General features: G+C 45.2%; 1 protein-coding gene across 1 annotated transcript in view; it reads left to right on the top strand.

The window, feature by feature from the left end:
* LOC138467193 (tropomyosin alpha-1 chain-like) overlaps positions 1 to 24,610 on the top strand; it is a 996,954-nt gene that overhangs the window by 385,220 nt on the left and 587,124 nt on the right. The window contains exon 8 of the mRNA XM_069607248.1: positions 5,429 to 5,447. Coding sequence (XP_069463349.1) covers positions 5,429 to 5,447 — 19 coding nt within the window. The remainder of the gene's footprint in view (positions 1 to 5,428; positions 5,448 to 24,610) is intronic.

Here is a 24,610-nt window from a genome sequence, read left to right as displayed (position 1 = left end):
AGGAAAATCAGTGTTATAACATAAATAATCAAGTGACTGAGTCAGCTCTCCTCCCCACGTTGGACAGCACAGAGTAAGGTAGCCCCCGTAGATGGGATGACACCCTCTGGCTCAGGTTCTCAAATCAAAGGCAGTTCAAAATGCCTCACGTTATAGTCACTTATTTCAATGTTCTAAAAGTTCTTTCACAGTTCAACAAAAAGCTTGCATAGGTATCCTTCCGTTGGGCTGGGACCTCTCAAAGCTTTAACAGTTCACATACGTTTCCATCAGCCAGGCTCAGACCTCTCAATCACAGCACTTGCAGGGATTCCCTTCCCTAAGCTTAATTCACATTTGTTAGGGGTTCCCTTCCCCTAACCTATTATACTTCCGGTCTCCCTCAATCGGGCTCAGACTTTTCATGGATGTTGAAGACTTTCGAATGTGCAAAGCTTTTACTATAGACCTCTGCAGGACCACTTTGACTTTCTCTTCAGCTCACACTCTTATGTTATTTGCCCCAGTGTCTCTTGGTGTTGGTAGTTCAGTACTGTAATTACAAAAAGTTCAAAGAAATCTTTCTTTTAAGCAATCACCTTTTTACTTCCCCTTTTTCCAGGGTTAATCTCGACCATTACGCAATTCAGAGTATGTTCATTTTGTTTGCTGCTTTATAACAAAACATTTCACATTTCGCAGAGACTTTCGGGTGGGCTACTTCCTTTCGCTGGACCACTCCACTACTCTGTATCACTGGCTTCGCAGTTATCAGCACATAAAAGTTCATCACTGGTTAGCTTTCTTCCGTGTCTCATCAGCATGTGTGCAACCTTCACTTGTGAGATAGTGTTGCGGCTTCAATCTTTCCTTGACACAAACCGGCCTTTCATGCCTTCCACTAACTCACTGGTTGAGCGCGTTCCTTTCTTGTCTCTGCGACTTTGATTTACGAGTCAAGGTTAACACCACAGGTTTGGCCTCACCTCCCTAACTCTGTCGTTTACCCGGGAGGGTCGCTGGCGTCCTTGAAACACAATGCTTGTTTCTTCTTGTCTGTGATTTGGCTTTCTCCACGTCTCCTCGGCTTCCGGAGGCAACGACCTCCTGCAGGGAACTTCAGGGTTTCTCTACCCTTTGCTGTAGTCCCTCGATCGGTCATCCTGCTCCAGTAGGTTTGCCTTCACCCCAGAATATCTGCTCCTTCTCGTGTTCAACCTTGCTCAGAGTGTGTCTCTATGCTCTGCCTTGTGTCCATGTGGGGACGACTAATGGGTATCAGATATATAAAATAGGATCGGGCATGGGTACGGAAAAGGGGGGAATACCGCGTCTCACCATCGGTTGCCTCACCCCCACCCCTCAAAGACCCCTCACCCAGCTGATCCTCCCGCAAAGGTCCCCCCAGGATCTGGATCCAAAGGTGATGGCCGTGCCCCGGCTACCTGAGAGAGAGAGATTCCCGGGGAGTAGTAGGCAAGACACCCTTTGGTTTCTAACTGTCTGGCTTTGTCTTGGATTGAGTGAGGAAAGTCTGAAATGTCTTTGAATCACCACCATAACGTTCTGGAGGTGCTAGTGGTACTGGCATCAAAAATGACCTAACTCCCCCGAGAGCTCCTCCATTACCAGCCTGTAAACGATTCTCATCCTCTCTATAAAGCTCTGGAGGATCTCCTGAATCTGAGGACCTTGGAACAGCTTGACTCTCCTCTAATCTCTGCATCTGAGCTACCTTTTCACTTAACTCCTCCACTCTTTTACTTAAACTCTCACTATCCTTATGTGAAATTCTTAAATCCTGCCTCAACTCCCATATCATATCTCCCAACACCTGCATAGTGGTCTCCTCGGGATCCATACAGCTCAGGTAGACTCAATTATGGCCTTTCATAATGTCCGGCTGAGTCTTGGTTTGACGTCCACAGGAGCTGCTGAACCCCGACAGACCCACAAAGGCATGAAGCACTCAACCTTATAGTTCACGTCTAAGCACTTAACACCCTCGGGGGGGAAAGGGGCAGAGGATAAAATAAAAAACAGGAACAGATTCCTTCTGAGCCCTCAGGATATCTGTAGTGGGAAAGAAAAAATAGAACAACAACTCTGGTTAAGAAACATGCACTTACACTTTCCTCCAGAAACTCACATATCATATAGATTCAATTGTTACCTGTTCTCCCTCTGCTGAAGGCTTAGAGGGGCGCTTAGGATCATTCAATTGAGAAGTCAATAAAGTTTTCTGTAAAGAAATACTTCATTGCTTATTTACATCTTTCCTCTAACTCTTCAGCTTGTGCCAGCAATGTAATCTTACTGGAGATTGAAAGCATGTAGAGATTTTTCAAAAATATATTTAATGCAAAGCATCTCAAGTCAAAAACCCATGGATTGTCTTAATGAGCAACTTTGCTTCCTTGCTTTTTTCTCTGCAGCAGGAGTCAATGGGTTAAAGAACAATAATTCCTATTTTAAGACTGTTCTCTGCACCAGGAAACATTGGGATAATCTTCTGAGCCAAAGTGTCACTCCCCTTCCTTAAACCTAACAGTCTGTGCAACCCGTGCTGTCTCCTCTCTCCACTGAGAGGAAATAAGTCACTGCACAATCCACAAAAGGTAAACGGTTGTTTATATAATGCTGTCAAGTAAAGCTCTGTATGAAACTAAATGAGAGCTAGCCAAGCCATGGAGTCTTCCACTTGCTATTGTTCAGGCAGCTCTAGGTAAATAATACAGTGAATGTCTTAATCTGCACGCGCACAGAGCGTGTCAGATGGAAGAGAAACAGACTCAGAAGTGCCTCGGAACTTCTTGTTTCATAAATTGATTGCGGCCCTGAAAAAACACAATGCCGTTGAACCTTCTGATCGCGCGCGCTCCAAGCGTGTCAGCAGGAGTGGGAAACTGATACTAATACAAGCCGTGAAGCCTTCCGCTTGATTATGTGAAGGCGGCTTCGCTATAACGGCAACGTTTATACGCCATGCACTCAGATTGAAGGCTGCACGTAACAAACTCTCTGGGAATCTGTTTATAAAATAAAACGACCGATGCAGAGGACCGGGGAAAGCTTTGCCTTAATAACTGACTAAGCGGTTTTACATAAACAATGAAACTGCAGACTATAAAGCCAGTTTTACAGCGCACGGTAAAATTTAAGAAAAAATAAACAGAACGCTCAAAATTAAAGCGTGAACAAATATCAAGCGCTCTCAGTTCCAACAATTAAATTAAAGTTCAAAATACTTTTCTGTTTTTAAAAGTCAATTCATTACAGATATATTTTCCTGTCGGTAGTGAATGAGAATTCAAGTATTTTACATGAAGATTTCTTTAGGAGAACTGGTCATAACTGAACAATGAAGTAGAATGAACACTTAGCTTGAATCTTCTCTGGTTACTATTTTCAAATGGAGTTCAAAAAGAGATATTTTCCTTCCTGATTCAAACAAAGGCCCTAACTTGGGAGCTTCCTGGATCCTGGCCACCTCAGCAGAACTCTGGACAATGAAAGGCAGTTAATTGTGTTTTCCAACTGACCTTCAGTACAACTCAGCCAATCAGATCATTGACTGAAGCCTCAATCTTGGCTAGGGCAAGTGTCCACACTCTAAATGGAACTGTTAAGGCCCAAACCGGAGAGTGAAAATAAAGAGAGTTCTTTCCCAAATCATAACTTCATCCATTTTCAGAAGACACATGAATTCCCAGCAACTACTCAGAGTGAGCCCTGACACTAACACCTGGGACTGGTCCTTCCTGGCCAAATGTTTAACAGTTCTCCTTGGCCCATACTCCCTTTCTGTTCACTGGTATTCTCTATGGTCTCTGGCTTGGCACGGCTGGTGTTCTCCTTTTTGGCCCCCACTCTTATTTGCCATTTGCACATTTACAGGTGTCCTGGCGGTTGTTGGCAGACTGGGACTCAGAGCTGGTGTTTTGGTTTTCTTATTCGGCACCGGTCACGTTAGCTGCTCTATGTCATAGCCTTGAAACATAGAACAAATAACATAGGCCAGAAACCATGCAAGCTGGTACAGTGTCACAGACCATTGGTGCCATTCTCTACACAATACAAGGCACTCTCAATGTGTTTAGGGACTGGTCCCCCTGCTCCTTCACCCACCTTAGGGTTAGGATTGGATCTGACATATGCCCTGGTAGGTCACCTATCCCAGGCTGAGAGAGGGCCTGCCCCATCTTGACAGGATCAAGCCCCTGACCCTGTCACACTCAGGGAATGAAAGAATTAACCTGACCAATGAGATCCCCCAACAGTGTACCTGCCATCACACTGTCTGGGTATTTCGCTTCAAAATTTCAGTATATCACCATACCTTAAGCAGCATTAGTTCAATGTCTTCATAAAATGTGGAATGTCTTCTAGGTACCCCTTTTACATTTCTTGAACAGCTGCTTTTCAACTTTTTAAGGGCGGCGCCGTAAAATCGAAATTCACCCTCGTATAATTCAGGATGGCTTCCAGGGCCTCCCTTTTGATGTGTTTGCTCGAAAAGATAGCAGCAGCCTTCTCTGCATCACTCAGGATTATTTGCTCCCTTCTTTTATTTGAGGTTCTTTTTGTGTATCCTAAGCCTCCACTAATGGTACTGCGACTTCAGGGAGGATAGCACTGGTATGACTATGTGCCCCAATGGAGGCAGGTAAGGCAGCTGTGATTGCCCGGTCCTTCTGAGTCATAAATCTTTCAGAGTGGTATCCACATTTATGTTGCCTATACTTAGCAGATCCTGATGATGAGGGAGAAGGAGCGTGCTCCCATGTGTTTCCTCGTTTCCTCTTATGGCTACATTTTCACCCCTCCATTGCTTTAGAATGTGGTGACGTTGTGCTTACTCCTTGACACAACCCACAGATATAATACAGACAGCTAGCTCCTGATGTGCCTTTAATGCGGCACTGGCATCTGCCCTGACAAACAGATAAACACGATGTGGTAGTGTAAGGACAGTGCTAAGGCGGGTGGATGGGAAGTCATGTACTTGTGTAGTGCACAATATCACTCCATCAACCTTTCTATGGGTAGCTTTACAGTATAAAAACGTTTACACTATTGTGCAGCTTTGCATACATGTTGAAGGTTATGATTTGTACCTCTGCTCTGCTGATATTTATGCATGCAGCTGTTCCTTAGGGCAGACTTTTGTGGTAATTATCTTGTTTTTTTCCTACTTCCAGCAATCGCTACCACTTCGACTGTGGCACATATTTGCTCACTTTGACCAAAGCACCATTCTGCTCTGTATTTATTTTTTGAATTTATAGCCGATCTTGGCAAACTATTAAGAATGTTTCCTGGAACCGTTATTCTTGTCTGTTCTATAACATGCATTCGTTGAGGTGTAGTGTGAGTTGTGTTACTTAGCTCTGCGTTTGAGTGTCAGCTACCTGCTAGATACTAATATTTTTCTTTGCATTTGTTACAGAGGCAACAACTATATCTCGGTATGTATCTAAAAATCTTTACATTTATATTTAAATGTACAAAGGTGTATTTGCTTGTGTTCAAATGTTTTATATTTTTCAAATCCATCAATATCTTATGTAAGGAACGCCATTTCGTTTTTATGTTCACCTTTATTTAACTCCAAACAGTGTATATTAGACGTGTACTTGTAATGAGATATGAGAGAAAATCCCCTCTCCACCCCCTATAATATTTCATTGGTTACCTGGCTACCCTCTGAACCACGGGCCCAGGTCCCTGCCCTCCCAGTTGTACAACTGCACTGCCTCCTGGAAACCCTGCACTTCGGACTGTATCTCCAAGCCAACAGCCCCCCTACCTGCACTATCTAACACTTGCTGTCTGCACTTAACCCTGCACTGCCACCCGCTGGCCGCACTTCTTGTTTTTTTTCGATGTTCAGATCCTTTGTCCTGCACTTGCTCCTCCTCCCTTTTGTCTTGCACTTTTCCCCTTCCCTCTCCCCTGCACTTGCGCGATCTCAATGTCACAGGGCCTAATAAGATTGTTGTCTTGTCCCTCCTTGTTCCCCTCCCCTGCCTTGTCGCGCCTTGAAACACTTGTGTGTAGGCATGCTATAAATAAAATATATCTCATCGTGTCATAGTAACGCAGAAGTGGATTGCGAAATGGGCAGGCAATCCACTATCTGCTTCTGCAGTAGGAAGTTCAATGCAGAGGTCCCAGCCTTTTTCTCTAACTCGGGGGAAATAAGCCAGTTATAGCAGGTCCGGAATGCAAATACTATGATCAATGTAAAGGATGCAATATCTGAAAACTCTGATTGGTTCACCTGTCTTTGTGCTACTCAGATTAGCTCAGAAAAAGTAGCCCAGAGGAGTTTAATTTATAAACAAAGTATCAATAAGGGATTTTATTAAACCTGATACATCATTTCAACAGACAAATTAATCGTGACTTAATCAGCACTTAACACATTATTTACATTGCAGGAGAATTAACCATTAAGAGCATAGCAATTCATACAGTTGACAATATATCATTCACCCATTCGTTCACAAACAGCCACCATGCATACAACAATTCATAAAATGTCTACCCAAAGACAATACATATATGGTAAGACCTACTAAAAGTCATAACTAACACATTTTAATTTTATAAAGTGCATTCAATGTACATGACCACTAGAATTATAGCAAATGTAGTCAACTTCTGGAGTGGATCAGTTAGATGTGTAAGACGATCACATCCCCCAATTTCTCAACCGATTTTGACATATGGCAGTCATTTAGCAACGTCTTCATGAGGAAAACACAATTATACTTGTAGCTGTAGAGCAAGGGAACAGCTTCCCAAAATGTCAGGGACCTCAAAGGCAATGGCCAGCCAGGCCAAAAGTCAGCAGTGCCACATTAAAAGTGGTGCAATTGCCATTGCTGAATTCGAGGAATCAATATTAAGACATGTTCCGAGATAGTAGTTGAATCGGAAAATCGCGTGCACATGCTAGTTCTGCGGTCCTCGTATTCCACGCGTGAAAGCAGTCCAGTGGCGAGGTGCAACAATAAACAAGTGCCGAAGCCTTTCATCAGACGCCTTTTAATGTGGCACTGCTGACTTTTGGCATGGCTGTTCAGATCCGTCCAGATCCTTTGCCAATGCATTTCATATCCTTCCAGATCCTTTGTCGGGGCCTATCTGTAAAGAAATGATAGAAAACAAGAAACAAAAAACAAAGAAGCATACGAAATAAGGTCCCCATATAGAAAACCTAGTAATGACATAAGAAAACAACCAATAATGATCAGAAATAATAGAGAAACCCCTTATCCTCTCATACAAACGTCAGCTTTTAACCTATCAACCCAACATAAAAGAGTTGTTATCATAACACAGTACTGTCAATAACTTTGAGTAATAATGTCTCCCCTCAAAAGCACATAAAGCAAGAATATAAAAAAGTCACAAGCCACAGATGGTTGAAAATCACTAAAATACCTGTCTCCTAGTAGTCCAAACACTGTAACCCAGAAGATAGGTCATGCTCCTGTGAAAACAAATCATTTAATAAAGAGAAGTAAATGACAAAAGACCCCACCCAAAACACTGTTTAATAAATTAAATGCTAAAAAACAACCTGTTTGTGTTAAGACAATGACCTGCTAAAACACATAGTTAATCCCCTAAGGAGTTCATCACACCTTCAATGTTTTGGTGTTGAATTATTATTTTTTTCTCTTGCATTCTTTGGGATCTTCATCAGAGTAGGAATTCTTTATTCTGTCCGATATGTTACCTTAGCCCACTTCCTTTATTTCCGAGAGACCAGACAGGCAGAAATTGCAGGAAAGACCTTCATGGACTGTATTGTTTTTAATTGTGCATCATGTGCCTTTGCTGTAAGCACCTAATCTCTCTGAGAGTCTCCCACAGTTTCCAGATATTTTACATATAATTGCACCTAAGAATCCAATGAGAGGGAGCTTTACAGGAGATTAGACCAGTTATGTCAAACTAACATGAACAATAGATAAATCCCCATGAATGTCATGTCAACATCATCATCATTCATGAAACAACATAAGGTGTGATTAATCCCTAATTTTCGGGTCACGCATTTAGAACCTTCATGTATACCATCCTTTACAGGTGCAACACAGCCAAGTCACTGCCACCTGGTGATCTACCAAAAGCATCAGAGCAGGCAGTTTGCTGCTTCATCAATGATCTAATTCCCCCTGAAGAAGGTTCTAAATGAACGAAAAACCCAAACATTTTGGGAAAAATATCATTTCTAGGCAGAAATAGATTTAGAAAAATAATTGTTTTTAGAGTTTTGTAATAAATAACAAGTGTGTTTACACATAGGGTGTGGTGAAGTTATCACAGTAACACAACATTCTAAAAATTTTCTTTGCTCATATATGGTTGTGTTTTCAATTGTTTCTTGTACCCTGTGACAGAGAACACATTTCACATAATTAATAAAATTGTACATTTGCAAAAACGTACATATAATTTGGTATTAATCACACTGTATGTTGTTTCATGAATGATGATGCTGACATGGAATTCACGGGGGATTTATCTATTGTTCACATATCATTGCACCACCATAGCTACCGTGCATCTCCTATAAAAGTGGTGGGGCTGCTTCCCTCCTCCTATCTGGTATATCATAGTGCCAGGTAAAGTGCAAAAATTGTTCCAGGAGCTCAGGTCACGTATGCTCAGTGTTGTTCCACATCAAAGTTGAAATTGAGAAGAGACAGCCCATTGATCACTGACTTTTTGTGAATCATAGTTGTGGTTTCAGCGCAAGAGGGCACTGTTTAAACCTAGGCTGACAGGTTTGATGCAAGTTTTTCTTGACTCACTCAGTGGTAGCAGTTGTCGATTTATCAAAGTTAGCTCTAAGGTGGGGAACAGTGTAGACCCAAATACATTGTAACACAACATTGCCTTGAATTAAAGAATGTCTATGGAGAGGTGATTTTGAAAATGTACTTTACATTGGCAAGTAAAGATTAATACAGGTTACAGGTAAAAATATAGTACTTGCTCCCCCGAAGGTTAGTGTTCTCAGTCGGACTGACATGGCTTACTTGACAAGGACTCAAAAAATGTACATAAAGGGATTGGATTGTGTGAAACACACATTTAGCGTTGCAGCAGAGATAAGAACACTGGTAAAAGCACTTGTCCTGGCATTCTATCTGGCACTACCCTGCCACGAGCTTTGTCAATACAGACCCCAGATTCTGTCATTTATGTCTTCTTAGTTCTTGTGCTTTCACCTCTTAATTGTTGGGGACCTAATCGCCTTCACTCTCAATACTAAAAGACCCACTGCACCTACACCTCCTCCTGCCATACCCACCTTAACTAGAAATAAGAAAAACATCACAGCTGACAATATCCTACCTCACAACCTCCCTATTCTCAACTCGCTACCAGACTATACAGACCCAGGTTTACTAGTGGAAGAATATAATAATGCTATGACTACCGCTCTTGACAGCATTGCTCCGCTAAAACTTAGGAATAGTAAACCTAAAAAGCATCTTAATTCCTGGTTTACACCTCACCTAAAAAACCTAAGACTACAGAAAAGAAAATGCGGAACGGCCTGGAATCTACATCCCACTATAGAAAATAAAACGAATCTAATAAGTATCTCAACGCAATACAAAAAGGATATCTTCACGGCCAAACAAGAAACGTATAACAACAGGATTACACAAGCTAACTCTAGCATGAAGGAGCTCTTCTCCACCCTGAAAGAATTGGAAACCCTAATTGTAGTACAGGATGACTCTATTAAAGATAAAACCTGGTGTACTGACATACAGTCGGCACTCACTAACAAAGTGGCCAAGCTCCAAAACAAAATAGCTCTAAAGAAAGCTTTACTATCAGCCCAAACACAAGCTCCCCCGAACAAAACACTGAAGTCCAAACCCGTAGAACATATCCAATTTCATTTCTCTAAGGTCTCGGTTATTGAGGTAGAGAAAACGATTCTTGTGCTGAAACCCTCCAATTGCAAAGGTGACCAATGCCCAGCACAACTGATCAAGGACGCTGCTAGAGATCTAGCCCCCTTCATCACCAAACTCATTAACTCCTCCTTCACGACTGGAATCATCCTGCGCAATCTAAAGGAATCTTGGGTACTCCCTCTTCTGAAAAAACAAACACTGGACCCGAACATATCCACCAACTACAGGCCCATCACCACAGTGCCATTTCTACTAAAAATCCTAGATGAGGTAGCATACACCCAAATTCAGAACTTCCTCGAGGTCAACCTACTCTTAGGTGCCCGCCAATCCGGTTTCCGACCACAACATGGCACAGAGACAGCCCTTATCGATTTAAAGGCCCAAAAAGACTCACTAAGAGATGAGGGAAAACTAGCACTTCTCCTCCTACTAGACCTTTCAGCTGCCTTTGACTTGGTGGACCACAGAGTCCTGTGTAGTCACTTGGACTCAGCGGCCCACTTCTCAAAGGAAGCTATAGTTTGGATACAGTCTTTCCTTAGTGACAGGACTATGAGGGTCTTCTCACCATCGGCCGCAGCAGACCCGATACACATTACTTGTGGGGTGCCCCAGGGATCGTGCGTCTCACCAACACTCTACAACATCTTCACCAAGCCACTCTTTGACGATCTTGACAATCTGGGTATCACCTATACCAACTACGCAGACGATACCCAGATTCTCCTACCACTTACGGGGGATTATGAAGAAGATCTGGCTTTGGTGAATAGAGTCTATAGCATCATTCAGGCATGGATGGCTAACCATGGCCAGTGTCTGAACGATGATAAAACAGAGCTCATCATTCTGGGCACTGCAGCTCGTATCTCAAAACGTAACCTTAATTACTCGGCATTCATTATTGATGGGAATACTATTAAGGTCGCCAGAGAAGTAAAAACTCTAGGCTTTTACCTCGATTCAACCTTATCCCTCACCAAACAGGTAAATTAATTGGCTTCATCTACGGTCTACACATGCAAACTAATAAGAGCAGGAAAACAATTCCTGTCAGTTGACAGTTGCTTAATCCTTTCTAGAACCCTCATCTTATCAAAACTTTGATTATTGTAATGCTCTCTACATAGGGGCAAACAAACAAACCATTAACAGAATACAAGCGCTACAAAATAATGCTCTTAGGGCTGCCTTAAGCATCCCTAGAAGAGCACACATCTCTGATATAAGAAGGAAACATAAATGGCTCTCCACCCAAGAAAAAATCAACCTCAAATCAGCTTCCCTCATACACAAATGCTTAAATAACAAAGCACCTCGCTACCTAACAGAACAATTTACCAGAAAAAACTCCATCAGACCGTCAAGAATAGCCAACCCCAACTGCCTTCAAGTGCCAATATTCAAACTGTCCACCATTGGAGGGTCCAGCTTCCCAGTTAGGGCAGCACAATTATGGAATTCCCTGCCACACACTCTCAGATCTGACCAAACGTTTATCAAATTCAGAAAGAGTATAATTAAATGGCTCACAGAGAAAGACATATAACCGACACTTTACTACCGCACTAACTTAGCCTTGCCTGCATACAATGCATACAATGTATTCTGACATAGTCTTGTTAATATGTAAATATCTGTAAATTGCTACATGTTGTCTACATCTATATGCCGCTATACTTGTCTATGCTGTTTACCCTCACCCTGTAACGCTGAGGTAACCTGTCCTTACCTTGCTCCTTAACTTCTGTAACTAAGCTGCAAGTTCTCTTTTCACCTGTGCCCTGATACCCCTGGGTCCGGCGCGCACAACAAATAAATAAACAAACAAACGAACAATAACCAGGGCATGAAGTTTGAGACTCTGTTAGTTGCCAATTCTCTTAGTGTCTGAGGTTTTCTTGGGGATCCTTTCAAGGTTGTGATTAGACTATCCCATCAGGGCAAGGGACCATAGCAACATGTTTGGTCTATATTTGGTGGGTACAAGTCTATTATCTGCAGATACTTTCAGAGTTTTGAAGGCAGGACACTTCTTGGAAGATTTCAACAACCTGTAATTCTTCTCCCTCTTTGATTAGACATTTTCGTCTGTGTTTTAGGACTCATCCCCAGGTTCCACAACGAAGTATGCAGACCTTTAAATTAATAATTATAATTATATTATAATTGGTTATTTACATGTTTTTAAGCGTTGACCCGGGGATCAAACCCATGTTGCTCTGCCTTGTCTTGCTTCCAAAGGAAGCGCATTGCCCCTGAGCTAGCCTCCCTTCAAACCTAATTGGGAAACCGAGCTTCCAATCAGAGGGCTGTCTTCATGGTTGTGGCAGCCAACCAACCACTGAAGGCTTACCATACTCGACTAATACATACTTCTGTGGTTTCTCTGAGATGTGAATTCAGGTTCTGAATCCCAGGCTGCATTCACATACAGGCCATATCCGATTCTTGCAACTCTATCCCATGGCCTTTCAATCAGGCAGTCGCCATGACCATATATGGCAGCATCCATAGGCAGTCCAATCAATGGTTGCCCCCTCTCAGAATGGATATTAAATTTGTTGACACAGACCTGTTCAGCAAACATGTAGATGACACCCAGAGTCCATTGAAGTAGACAGACACAGCCAGAGCCATTTTCTCTCTTCAAGCCCAGCACCAGTTTTTCTTCTTAAAGGGCTCACAATCCGATCTCTGGGTTGTCCTATGCACTGCACAGGGTGTATGCATTTCCTTCCTTCTTCTACATGAGGTACCAGCAGCCACAGTCCTCCTAAAGGTCAGGAAGGGAAAGATCAGAAAAGGGGTTCAAGACATGTCAGGTGGTTCTTCAGCCTGATGTTCACAGAAGCTGCTGAACCTCAACAATCACCCAGGAATGTAACACCCTGAACTGACTGGACAGCTAAGCGAGATACACTCCCAAGGGAAAGGGGAAAGGGATAAAATAACAAACACCAGCTTTCGACCTCCAGTAAGTATCCTACCTGGTTCTCCTCTTCAAATGGCCTAGAGGAGTGTTTACTCTGCCTGAGTTCGAAGCTCCTACTTTAAAAATACTTTCCTCAGATTTGGTAATTTCAGGAAACTGTTTCTCTTGTTTACTCTGAAAACTGGCGCTCTGTACTGCAACCTTTTAACTAAGAAATATAGAAGTTTCAAAAACAAGACTGTGCTTTTTCTTCAGCAGTTTTAAAACTTGCAGACAATCCCTGCCTTGGTGAGAACAGTGAGTCTTGCTCACACTGTTAACATTGCTCCTGGATCACCTGTGTGAATTCAGAAGTTTGTGCATTCAATTTGCCTTCCTGGTGTAGCATTCCTTTTAAACTCTTGTGCGCATGCGAGTGAGTGTGCACTGGAGAGTTTGACTCGCCAACTTAGTGTTTCATTAAACCTCTAATGCGCATGCGTGTGACTGAAACTTTAAACTTGCCTTCCACGCGTAGTGTTTTCATAAATATCTGATGTAAGCAGGTGTGAAAACAAACAAATCCACCTTTGTTCTCTGCAGAGAATGTTCGGAGCATGCGCACACAAGTAATCAGTGCTTGGGTCCTTCACGCACCGGTAACGTAATGTTCTTTTTATTTGTTGCCTACACTTTTGCGGCACAAATTAGTAATGAGTTAAATCCGAAATGCCGCGCGCACCTATTCCGCTGTAACGAACCCGCGACACAAAGACTTCCTGCGGCTCCCGACCGAGAGGGGAAGTAACTTTGCATTTACACTTGCGCACAGTAAATGCAATACGCTGCCCGACTGTGCCGCCACTTCGAGCACTGTATCAATCAAACGAGCGCCTCGAAGATTCCAGAGGCTTGAAGAAAAAATATCCGAACGTAATGAGAGCTACGAATTATGTGCTGAAGTTCCACACTGATACGCGCGATCACCCAGCCAAACTAAACAGTTGATAGTTGTTACGTTACAGTTTGTTGAACTCACAAAACAAATAAAAACTAGTATATAATCGCTCTCCAAAACTGTATTTTGGCAAAAATGACTTAGAGAATAAATTTGGTACTACTGTGTCTTTACATAAGAACTTCTCAAGGGAGTAAATAAATTGTCACTTAGCTTTTGGTCTTCCAAAAATCTTCCACCTCTGCTCCTGACCTGTTTTCCCGCACAATCCTGACAAGACTTCCAGAATAAACTTCTGTCTCTGCATCCAAATGGCCCAGGAGAGGTCCTGGGTCCTATAATCCTGGAGTTCAGCAAAAACAGGACCTCTCAAGTGAGCTTCCGACAATGAAAGGCAGTTTGGAATGTTCATTGTCTGCCTTTCAAACACCTCTAACCAATCAGGGGACTTGCTGCAGATCCATCTTGAGTTGAGAAGTTTTCACCACTCTGCATAAACAAGTTAAGGCCAGACCAACTTAAACAAAGAAAACTCACACAGTACCTTTATCAAGTATACAAACCAGCAGAACCTGACAAGACAGAAGAAGTCCAGAACTCCTTCTGCACCTGACTGCCCACTAGTGATTCACTCAAGCTTCGCTACCCAGGTTAGTGGGAGAATCCCCACCTCCTGCAGAATTTGCATCAAATAAGAAAAGATAGGGCCATATTACAGCTTGTAGTGTCTGGGCATACCTTGGAAGTTGTAAGAAATCCTTCAACCATCCCTCCAAAACTACAAATCAAGGAAGCCTTCATCCTTCCCCAAGAATAAGAGGGGATCACTGCTCTTGGGGATAGAAATATAAAAGGCCCCATGGGCACACCAAGACCATAGGTTCTACTCCAAGTACTTCCTAGTCCCAACGAAAAACCTAACATAACATCACATCCGCTTATCTATCAACCATGATGTTTACCCCTTCCTGCTCTTTGTAGCTTCCATCCTGCACATCTCTTTCTGATTGTCTTGCCTCATCCACCTTCCTACTCCTTTGTACCTTCTCTACCTCCTCTACTCTGTGTTTTCACCACTCTGCATAAACAAGTTAAGGCCACACCAACTTAAACAAAGAAAACTCACACAGTACCTTTATCAAGTATACAAACCAGCAGAACCTGACAAGACAGAAGAAGTCCAGAACTCCTTCTGCACCTGACTGCCCACTAGTGATTCACTCAAGCTTCGCTACCCAGGTTAGTGGGAGAATCCCCATCTCCTGCAGAATTTGCATCAAATAAGAAAAGATGGGGCCATATTACAGCTTGTAGTGTCTGGGCATACCTTGGAAGTTGTAAGAAATCCTTCAACCATCCCTCCAAAACCACAAATCAAGGAAGCCTTCATCCTTCCCCAAGAATAAGAGGGGATCACTGCTCTTGGGGATAGAAATATAAAAGGCCCCATGGGCACACCAAGACCATAGGTTCTACTCCAAGTACTTCCTAGTCCCAACGAAAAACCTAACATAACATCACATCTGCTTATCTATCAACCATGATGTTTACCCCTTCCTGCTCTTTGTAGCTTCCATCCTGCACATCTCTTTCTGATTGTCTTGCCTCATCCACCTTCCTACTCCTTTGTACCTTCTCTACCTCCTCTACTCTGTGTTCTGCCCTCCTGTTGGCTATTTGTCTGTGCCTCCATCATTTCTCCTCCTTTCTCCTTCCGTGATGTTACCCCTCCTTCTCCCTGAAAACCTGCCTAAACCTCCATCACTTTTTCCACTCTTGCTCTGTCCATTCTCCACCTCTCTTCATCCAATCTGTTTAAATGAAACCCCTTTCTATTTTCTGCACCTTATTACCTCACCACTCTACCTTGCACTATCCTTTACTTCAATCTGTCAACTCCTGACTCCCACACAGTTCTCTGCCTCAAACTCTTCTTAAAACTTGTGCAGGATCCCCTAAGGGGCTTCTAAGTGTTTGAATGATTTCCCATGGGCATACACCGGGATGAGCACTGTCATTGACTTCCTCTCTAGGGGCCTACAAACTGTTCAACTGCAGTCTCTCGGCAAGTAAGTCCATACATGACCCCATGGTAATGTCATGACTTTCTGCTTTGCTGTAGTCGTCCTGGGGGAAGAGTTTAACTTGGCACTGTGAGAAAACAGGTCAGCAGTGGGTAAGTATCCCATCTCCTGGACTGACATGCAGCACCTGGCTCCACAAGGCCATTCCCCATGGTTTGCAAATATGACTTGAAAAGAGTGAGAACCAATACATCATACCTAACAAGACATTTCGGGTCACAAAGGAGGGACAAAGAACAGTGCCTTACTTAAGCTGATATAAAGTAACAGGTAGTGTGTCATAGCTACACTGTTTCTTGTTCTTTAAGCCTGCATTACACATTTTCCTGTTCTTTTCCTGTTGCCCTCCAGTGTTCTTGTTCTACACCACCCTTCTGTGCCCTATTTTGCTGAATTATTCCTAATTTCATGGCAGCAGAACTCCCCCCAACTGTCATCTTGGACCTGCTGACTACAATAATTTTAGGAGGTTTCCTAGTTGTTGGAACAACCTGGGCCCACTTTGGCTACAATGGAGGGATATACTTATCCAGCCTGAAAGGGCTGCAGTGATGAATACATAATATTATGTACTTGACAGATCAACCGTTGCTTAATTGCCAGCTGCCATCTTCCCCATTTGACTTTGTCGTGGTTTGCAATGAGTCCTTTAAGTAAATTGATTCACTAGCATATTCCTTCACTGAAAGGTGCAGAACTACCATATCCATTTGAATCCTCTCAACCGTGCATGGACATGCATTTAGTTTATTAAAAGAAAATCCAGCACTTCAGAAACACTGCATATTTTCCAAATGTTACATGTTTTCTAGGAGCAACCAAAGTGGAGGGAAATTCGTAATTATACAGAACACCTCAAACTCTGGCATGCATTAATGATTAATTATTGAAGGCAGAAATCTCATGCGTAATACAGCAAAACCTAACACGAGGGCCATAATTATGCAGAAACCATAGATTACCTATATTAAGTAAAAAAAAAAATTACATTGATATATAATAATAATACAGCCACTGTATAATAACTGATAAAGCATGTTTATTTAAAAATAAACAATTAAAAAAATGCTTGTAGCACAAATTATAGGAGGCAATCAGAGTGAAATCAACAAAAGCAAATCATTGCAACAGTACTTTGTACAGCATAAGTTAAGAAGCTGGTGCATGTGTTAACGAAATAAATGCAGCTCTTACTAAATGAATCATGCTATTTTGCTTCAAATAACTCTACATGTATACATTTCAACCTAAACCTTGCATAAAAGATAGTTAAACTATCACAAAAATGAAGCATGCTAATCACACACAATCATTATGGATATCTGTGTATCTAACACCCCCTGTGTCCTCATCTTGCTTGATCTCTCTTCTGCCTTTGACACCGTCAACCATGCCATCCTGCTTAATTGTCTCTGTGATAACCTAGTGATCACCGGTCAGGCCCTGGCGTGGCTGACTTCCTTCTTCTCTGACCGACCCTCCCAGGTCCAACTTGGATCCTTCCTCTCCGCTATCTTCTTCTCTACCTGTGGTGTCCCCCAGGGGTCTAACCTCTCTCCCTGGCTGTTCAACCAATACCTGGCACTCCTTGCCCACCGCATTGCCGCTCTCTGCCCCAACTTTCAGTGCTATGCGGATGAAACTCAGCTCATTTTCAGGCTACCTTCGGCCACCTCTTCTCCGTCCCTCATCTCTGACTGTCTGGAGTGGTGCACTGCCAATGACCTCTGCCTTAATGCCAGTAAGACTGAGATTCTCCTCATCGGCACACCCACTCCCTCCTTCCCTGTAGCTCTCTGGCCCGCCTCTCTTGGCCCTCTTCCCACTCCCACCTGCAAGGCTAAAAACCTTGGGGTCATCTTCGACTCTACACTCTCTTTCTCGCCTCACATCTCTGAACGTCTCTAAGAAGTCACACTACCAGCTGCACCTCCTCAGAGGTATTCTTCCTTTCCTCTCCTTCCCCCAGAAGCTCACTCTCTCTACAGCTCTGGTTCTCTCTAGGCTGGACTACTGCAACAGCCTCTTCCTAAATCTGCCTGCTTCTACTCTCCACCCTCGACAACTCATCCAGAACAGGACTGTAAGACTTGTCCTTAGCCTCAAGCCCAGGGATCGTATCTCTCCAGGACTGAAATCTCTGCACTGGCTCCCAGTGGCTGCGAGGATTAAGTTCAAAACCCTCTGCATCGTCCACAAGGCCTTCTGGGGTCTGGGGCCTCAATACCTTCAACTCTCTCTTCCTAGATATCTTCCCTCTCGAGCTCTTCACTCATCCGCCTCCAGCTCCCTCAGGGTCAGTCGCTTCTCCAAACAACGAGTTGTTGGCAGATCTCTCTCTTTGGCTGGGGCCTCCCTCTGGAACAGCCTCCCTGCCTCCCTGAAACTTGAGGAGAACCATCTTCGGTTCCGGAAGCACCTGAAAACCCGCCTCTTTGCTTCCGCTTTCTCTCCCCCTCTGCCCTGCTAAAGTCCTGGCTGTTACTGAGACTGCACTGGTTACCTAGCCACCCATCTGATCTCGGGCCCTAGCCCTGCCAGATGTACGGCTGCACTGCCTCCCCCCCTGCACCTGGGGACTGTTTGTATCACTACAGTCCCCCCACTTGCACTTATGTCTGCACTCACCCTGCACTTGGCCGTTTATTTGTCTTGTTATTCTATTATCCCATGCACTGCACTTTCCCTCCACCCCTGCACTTTTCTTCCTCCCCCTTCCTTTGCACTTTCGCGATCTGAATGACACTTGGCCTTGTAAGATCGCTGTCTGTCTTCCCTCTGTTCCCCCTCCCTTGCCTCGTCGCGCCTTGAAACACTTGTGTATAGGCGCATTATAAATGCCATATCATATCATATAATTTGTATTGCATGTCGAGACTAGTCAATTGTTGCCACTGAAATACCTTCCCTAAAAATAGTATATAGTTGCCAGAAAATTATACCAACAATAATGTATTTTTAAAACGTGAATTTAGATTGTTACAGATTTTCATTTTGTTTGCTGCCTGTGTATACTATGAAATCCACATAAAATTCTCTAACTGTGTGAATGTCACTAATTAAGCACTAGTATCCGAGGGTGCAAGGGAACTAAAAAGGATTAGTGCCCTTCCCCACCAGGGCACTAATGCTTGCACACTTGGTACATGTGCTATTAGCAAAAAGGAAAATCGTCCTGAAAGCCTAAAAAAAAGACTCACGGATGGTATGTCAAGTCTCCTTAACAAAAAGAAAAATCGTCTTGAAAGCCTAAACAAAAGACTCATGGATGGGATATCAAGTCTCCCTCGGATGTTTACAACCGGCAAATGAAAAAAAAAGTAAAAAGATCCAGGGCTGGTTATGGTTGCTGTTGCAGCTGGTGTAAACAGACCCGGGTGAGGAAGAGGGAGCATAGTTCAACAGCCATGGCAATCAACAGGTCTTCTGCCGATGCCTGTGTGAAAATCTCCAGTGTGTGAGCCGATGGGAGGGTCTATACTGGGACATAATTGATGTATTCTGTGTCCCCTTCTGTGGGGACGCAGAATACATCAACTGCAAAATACATCAACTGCAAATTCTTCAACTGCAAGCAGTTTGCATGATCGGCCACCAGGGGGCGCGGATGGAGGTCGCCTGAGCGTATCCCTCCATTATCCGGACCCCGGGAAAGAAAGTGTGCCCACACTTACACCCCCTCACCCTCCAGTGAGGAAACGCTTACAGAGGAGGATCAAGGACCTCTCGGGGCACATCTAGTGCAAAAAGTGTAAAGATTGGGCTCACACGAGCCGAGCACTGTCGTGCTGACTGCGGCGCGAGAAAGCAAAAGTACTTTCCGGGGCAGCGGCCTGCTGATGGGTGGATGTTCTCAGGGTGAGCTTCGCAAGCCTGCTGTGGCTCGAAACCCTCTCTCCGCCACCTCCGAGCAAGGATAGGAGGGTGAAGAGGGAGACCTTGGAGCTTCCCCACGACCTGGGATACTGGGCTGGACACCTGCACCTTTGCCTGCATGACTGTAGTGGAGGAGCCTGGCACTGGCAGCACTCTGCGTGATATAACAGCCCCCGGAGAAGTTGCCCTCTCTGGGCGGCCGGCTTAAAGGAAGACTTGCTACGAGAGCAAGAAGTACGGCTATAGCAGTGTGTCCGGTGCCCCGCGCAACATTTATTGAACCGGAGGCTCCTGTGGACTTCTCAGTGGCTTATCTGCCATGCTTTTGCGTGATGCCCCTTTCTCTGGGATTTATCTGATGAGCGACAAACAGGCCAAAAGGCCACTGCCATAAGAGAGCGATCCATTCATTGCAGCCCTGGTGAATTTGGCGCAGGTACCCCAGTAAATGGGTAGAGTGGAGGGGGACAGGAATGGGACTCACTGGGACGACCACCACAACCCAGGGGGCGGTCCAGCCATAGAGAATAAGTGCCCAGGAGGCCCAATAAAGGGGTGTGTGCCTGCCTCTCGGGGGCTGAGTCCATGGGTTGTGCTGCGGCTTTAAGGACCTGACTGGACAGCTGTGAGCGGCAAGGGAGCATCCGTGGTGGCCTGCTTTGGACCTCCTTGTAGTAGCAGAAAGGCCTGGATGGCCCCTCAAGGCGGGGGTGCTGCGCAGAACCCCTGGCCCACGCAGGTGATCCCAAATTGGGCCCATAATGGGAGGTATACTACGGGAGGTGCAGGCCCCCAGTCCTGGGGTGTGAGCCCGCCTCCCTGGCCTTGGGGCCTAGAATGGTCTCGCTGCTGCAGTGAACAGTGTGGTGCATTTGTGTGATCAGTGAACTGAGCTCCACATGGCATCTGGAGTGGCTTTTTGGAGCACAGCACAGAACCATCGGATCACGCTGGTGGCCACAGCTTCACATCAGCAATTAGGGGTCTGTGGGGGAGGTGTGGGCCTGCCTTACCCATGGTATGTTGACCTTAATCCCCCCCCAGGTGGCAGAGACAAACACTTCTATTGGACACACAGGCTGACTGTCTCCCATTGAAGGGGATCCCGTGGACAGGTGAGGGCCCGACAAACTGTCCCCTCTGGTGAAAAGCAAGCAGAGGGGGGTGGATCCCATCAGAGTACCCCGCCCTGGCCCAAGGTTACATGGAGGATAGAACAAAGCTGGCTGAATTTGTGTACCCGGGCAGACCACACCCCACGGATCATCATGAATCACGGAAGCTGGAGAACGAGGGAGAGGATTCATAATTACATTATTTTCATAATTACCCGGATAAACTTGACATTTTGGAAAGGGCAAGGGCTGAAGGGCCTCTAATGATGGATCACAATTTTTCAGGAGCTGTCTTCCCCGACCCTCACAAAGAGAAGAATGTGTCTCCCCTTGACGAAATGGCTAAGTGAGAAAGCGGTTTGATATAGATGGGGATTTCCGTTCTCTATTTCCTTTGAACTGAGGGCCTGAAGTACAGACTTGCCACGGAGGATGAAATAAACAGAGTAATTGGGGAGCTGCTGGGGGAGATGAGGGGGCCTACGGCTCACAAGGTGATGGTGGAACGGACAAACAATGGCGTATCAAGGACCCCAGAAGGAACCGGGTTGCCAGATCGAGGACGTTTCAGAAGCTGAACACCCCCCCAGCTGGAACACCCTGAACACAATACTGGCCAAGGACGGATATCGGCCGCTTTTGATGGAAGGGATTGACGGGTCAGTTGGCCTGTCGTGAAAGGGGTGGGGGAGTTGAAGTTTGAGGGACCAGATTTTTGTATTCTACTACTACAGCTGGGTTAGATGGGACCACGGGGTCCGTAAGCAGCTTTTTGTTTGGAACGCTAGTTGAAGTTGGAGGCACGAGGGGGGGCACTGGGGATTGAGGTGTCATGAGCAGGGGCCTGGGTTTCGGACCTCTTTGGTGGTTTGGCACTCTTTTGTGAAAGTAACTGGCGTGGGCCGGGTACCTAAGGGGAGGGGGAAGGGCTCTCGAGAGTCATGAGGGTTTTGGAATTTTTTGATCCGCCAATGATATACGCACACTTGCATTCTGATATGGTGCAACATAGAGAGTCAATTCCTTGGTTTATAACGGGGTAGGAAACGAGATTAGGGTATGGCTGACTCAATGTATGGTGATGGGGGGGGGCAGCTTGAGGGTGTGCACGTTGAATGTGAAGGGGCTCAATTCCCCAGCTAAGCAGTCCCCGGTTGCGAGGGAATTTAGAAGATCTGGGGTTCATGTCCTATTCTTCCAGGAGACGACATACTTGAGGGGCGAAGAACGTAAGAACCCCTGTGGTTTGGTGGGGGTAGAATACTGGGGCTCGGGGATAACGGTAAAGACTGGGGTTGGAATTCTGGTCTGCACAGGGCTCCAAATGGAGGTCACTAATGTGTGGTCCGATCTAGAGGGAAACACGTTTTTGATCTGGGGTCTGATTCAGAAAATCAGGTTCACATTTGCCACGATGTAAGCCCACAGTCAAGGTCAATGGAGGTTCCTGCAGAGAACACTGGAAAAAATTATGAATGAGGGTGAGGGACACTTCATACTTGCAGGAGACTTCCATGTCTGGAGCGATGTCAGCCTGGATCAACAGCCCGGGCACCCCAGGGAGCATGAGCCCCAGAATCAGGCGTGCAGGGAAATGGGAATGACTATGGAGCCCTACGGGATGCAGGATGCATGGCGGCACCTACATCAATGTGACAGGGGGCTCACCTTTCATTCCGCTCCACATGGGACCTTGACGAGAATAGACTACCTATGTATATCCAGGGACTTATGGGTCAGCAATCCACCCTATTAGTTGATTGGACCATAAAATGGTGTCGGTTGATATTGGTTGGAATGGCCTTTGTGCCAGGGGCACGAAGTGGAGGTCTAATGAGTCTTTGTAGGAGGACCCATGCTTCAGGGGAGAGATGGAGAAGGGTATCACAGAATTGTTTGTACTTAATGACACTGGGTAGGTGCGTAAGGACATTGTGTGGGATTCAGCGAAGGCTACTGTAACGCTCACCTGATTCCCGTAGAGGCGCCGGTCTTGACTGGGCGTATACCGTATCTTCAAAGGTGATGTGTAACACACGGCTGGCTCTTTGGGCTGGACCTCTGTGCACTGTATGTCTGACTCGAAGGGTAAGATGTCTGCAGACAGAAAATATGGGATTAAGAAACTGGGTTATTGAATGTCTCTCTCTTCTTCCCTTTCTCTTCTCCTGTAGAACCCCAAAGGTTAACGCTCTCACCTTAGGTAAGTGAACGCCGTGCTCTCCATCTGCCTCGGGGCAGGGTGCTGTAACCAGTTTCTTCACTGGATAAGGGGAGCAGGCCTCTTGACTTCAGAGGACTGCTGTCCGTCGTTTACTGCACGAACGGTAAGTTTCGAGTAATTCTAATGTCTTTAAAGTCTTTAGTAATGATGTCTCTTGTTTTGCAGGGTTCCGGCGATGGCGGATGACGGGCTGAAGTGAGTTGAAAATGGAGCCCGTGTGATGAATAGAAGCGCCTGGAAGCACGTAAGTAAGCGCTTGTTGCCTGCTTCACGATGCGCTCTAACTGTCTTTTTATTTTGCAGGTACAAGTTCGGAGCGGCTGCAGGGTGCCGGAATACCCACTGGGTTAGATGTGGAAAGGAGTAATGGCACGTGAGTATTAAAGTTCCCCAATGTCTTTAAACGCACCTTGTTTTGTCTTTCAGATGCGGGATGCAGCGCCGAAGGCCTCCGGAGCGTGCGAAAAGTTGGTAAGCTTTTGTCTTTCAGATGCCGGAATGCAGTGTGAAGACCTCCGGAGCGCACGAAGAGTAGGTAAGCCTTTGTCTTTCAGATGCCGGAATGCAGCGCGAGGCGTTGGTGACAGCCGATGGACCAGGTAAGTGAAGAGCTGTCACTGAAGACCGTAATGCTAACCTGTTCTTTCTTGTCTTTATAGGTGTTGCTGAAGACTGGATTCAGGATGGTAAGCCTTTTCCCTTAGGCCTAGGATCAGATGCAGAAGACACGATGAGCGTTCTGCTGCAGAGGATGCAGAATAACGCAAAGCAAGATTCATCCATCGGGTGTGGTTTAAATAGCCTCCTGTAGTGCTTAGGTGTCTCCTTCCACAGCCACGCCTAGGTAAGAAAAGAGTTCCTGCTTTCCAGAAGAGTTCCAGTGTTCTGAATCTAGGGAGTGGCTCCTGCCCCACCCAACAGGAAAAGTAGTTCCAAACAGAAGAGGATCAGAGGCTCAACTGGCAGGCAAGTAAGCAGCATGGTCTGCTGCAGGTAAGTCCACCCAAGCATTATGAGCCCGGCGCTTCCAGCGCTGGGACTGGGCATATTTATGAGCCTGGTGCCACTGGCGCCAGGACTGGGTCCAAAAGGTCCCAATTGGGACTGGTTGGCACTCGGAACCTGGGTTATGGATCTGCTTCCAAGGGAGTTGGGAAAACCCTGACCTTTTGGAAGCAGAGATCATAACAGCTACATGGAGAGGGATATTGATCAGAGAAGGGGCTCGCAGAAAGAGGGAACATACCCTCATAGAGAGAGGACTGAGGGACGAAATAAATGTCTTGGAGAAGCAGGCGCAGTCCACCACAAATGGTAGGGAGGACCTCATCCAGGAGGCGAGGGGTGTGAGGGAGGAATTGAGACTCCTCGAGGAAGGAATGATATACTGCAGCTTACAATTTTTGAAACAGACGTTTTATGAGAAAGGGGACAAGGCAGACGCTCTCTTGGCAGCTAGTCTTTCCTCCCGCGCTTCTCCCTTTTCAATGACATCTTCACC

The sequence above is a fragment of the Ambystoma mexicanum genome, chromosome 4q, assembly GCF_040938575.1.
Source record: "Ambystoma mexicanum isolate Mex_15411 chromosome 4q, UKY_AmexF1_1, whole genome shotgun sequence".
NCBI lineage: Eukaryota > Metazoa > Chordata > Amphibia > Caudata > Ambystomatidae > Ambystoma > Ambystoma mexicanum.
Note: the sequence above shows the minus strand (reverse complement) of the source record. Positions and strands in the feature narration are given on the sequence as shown.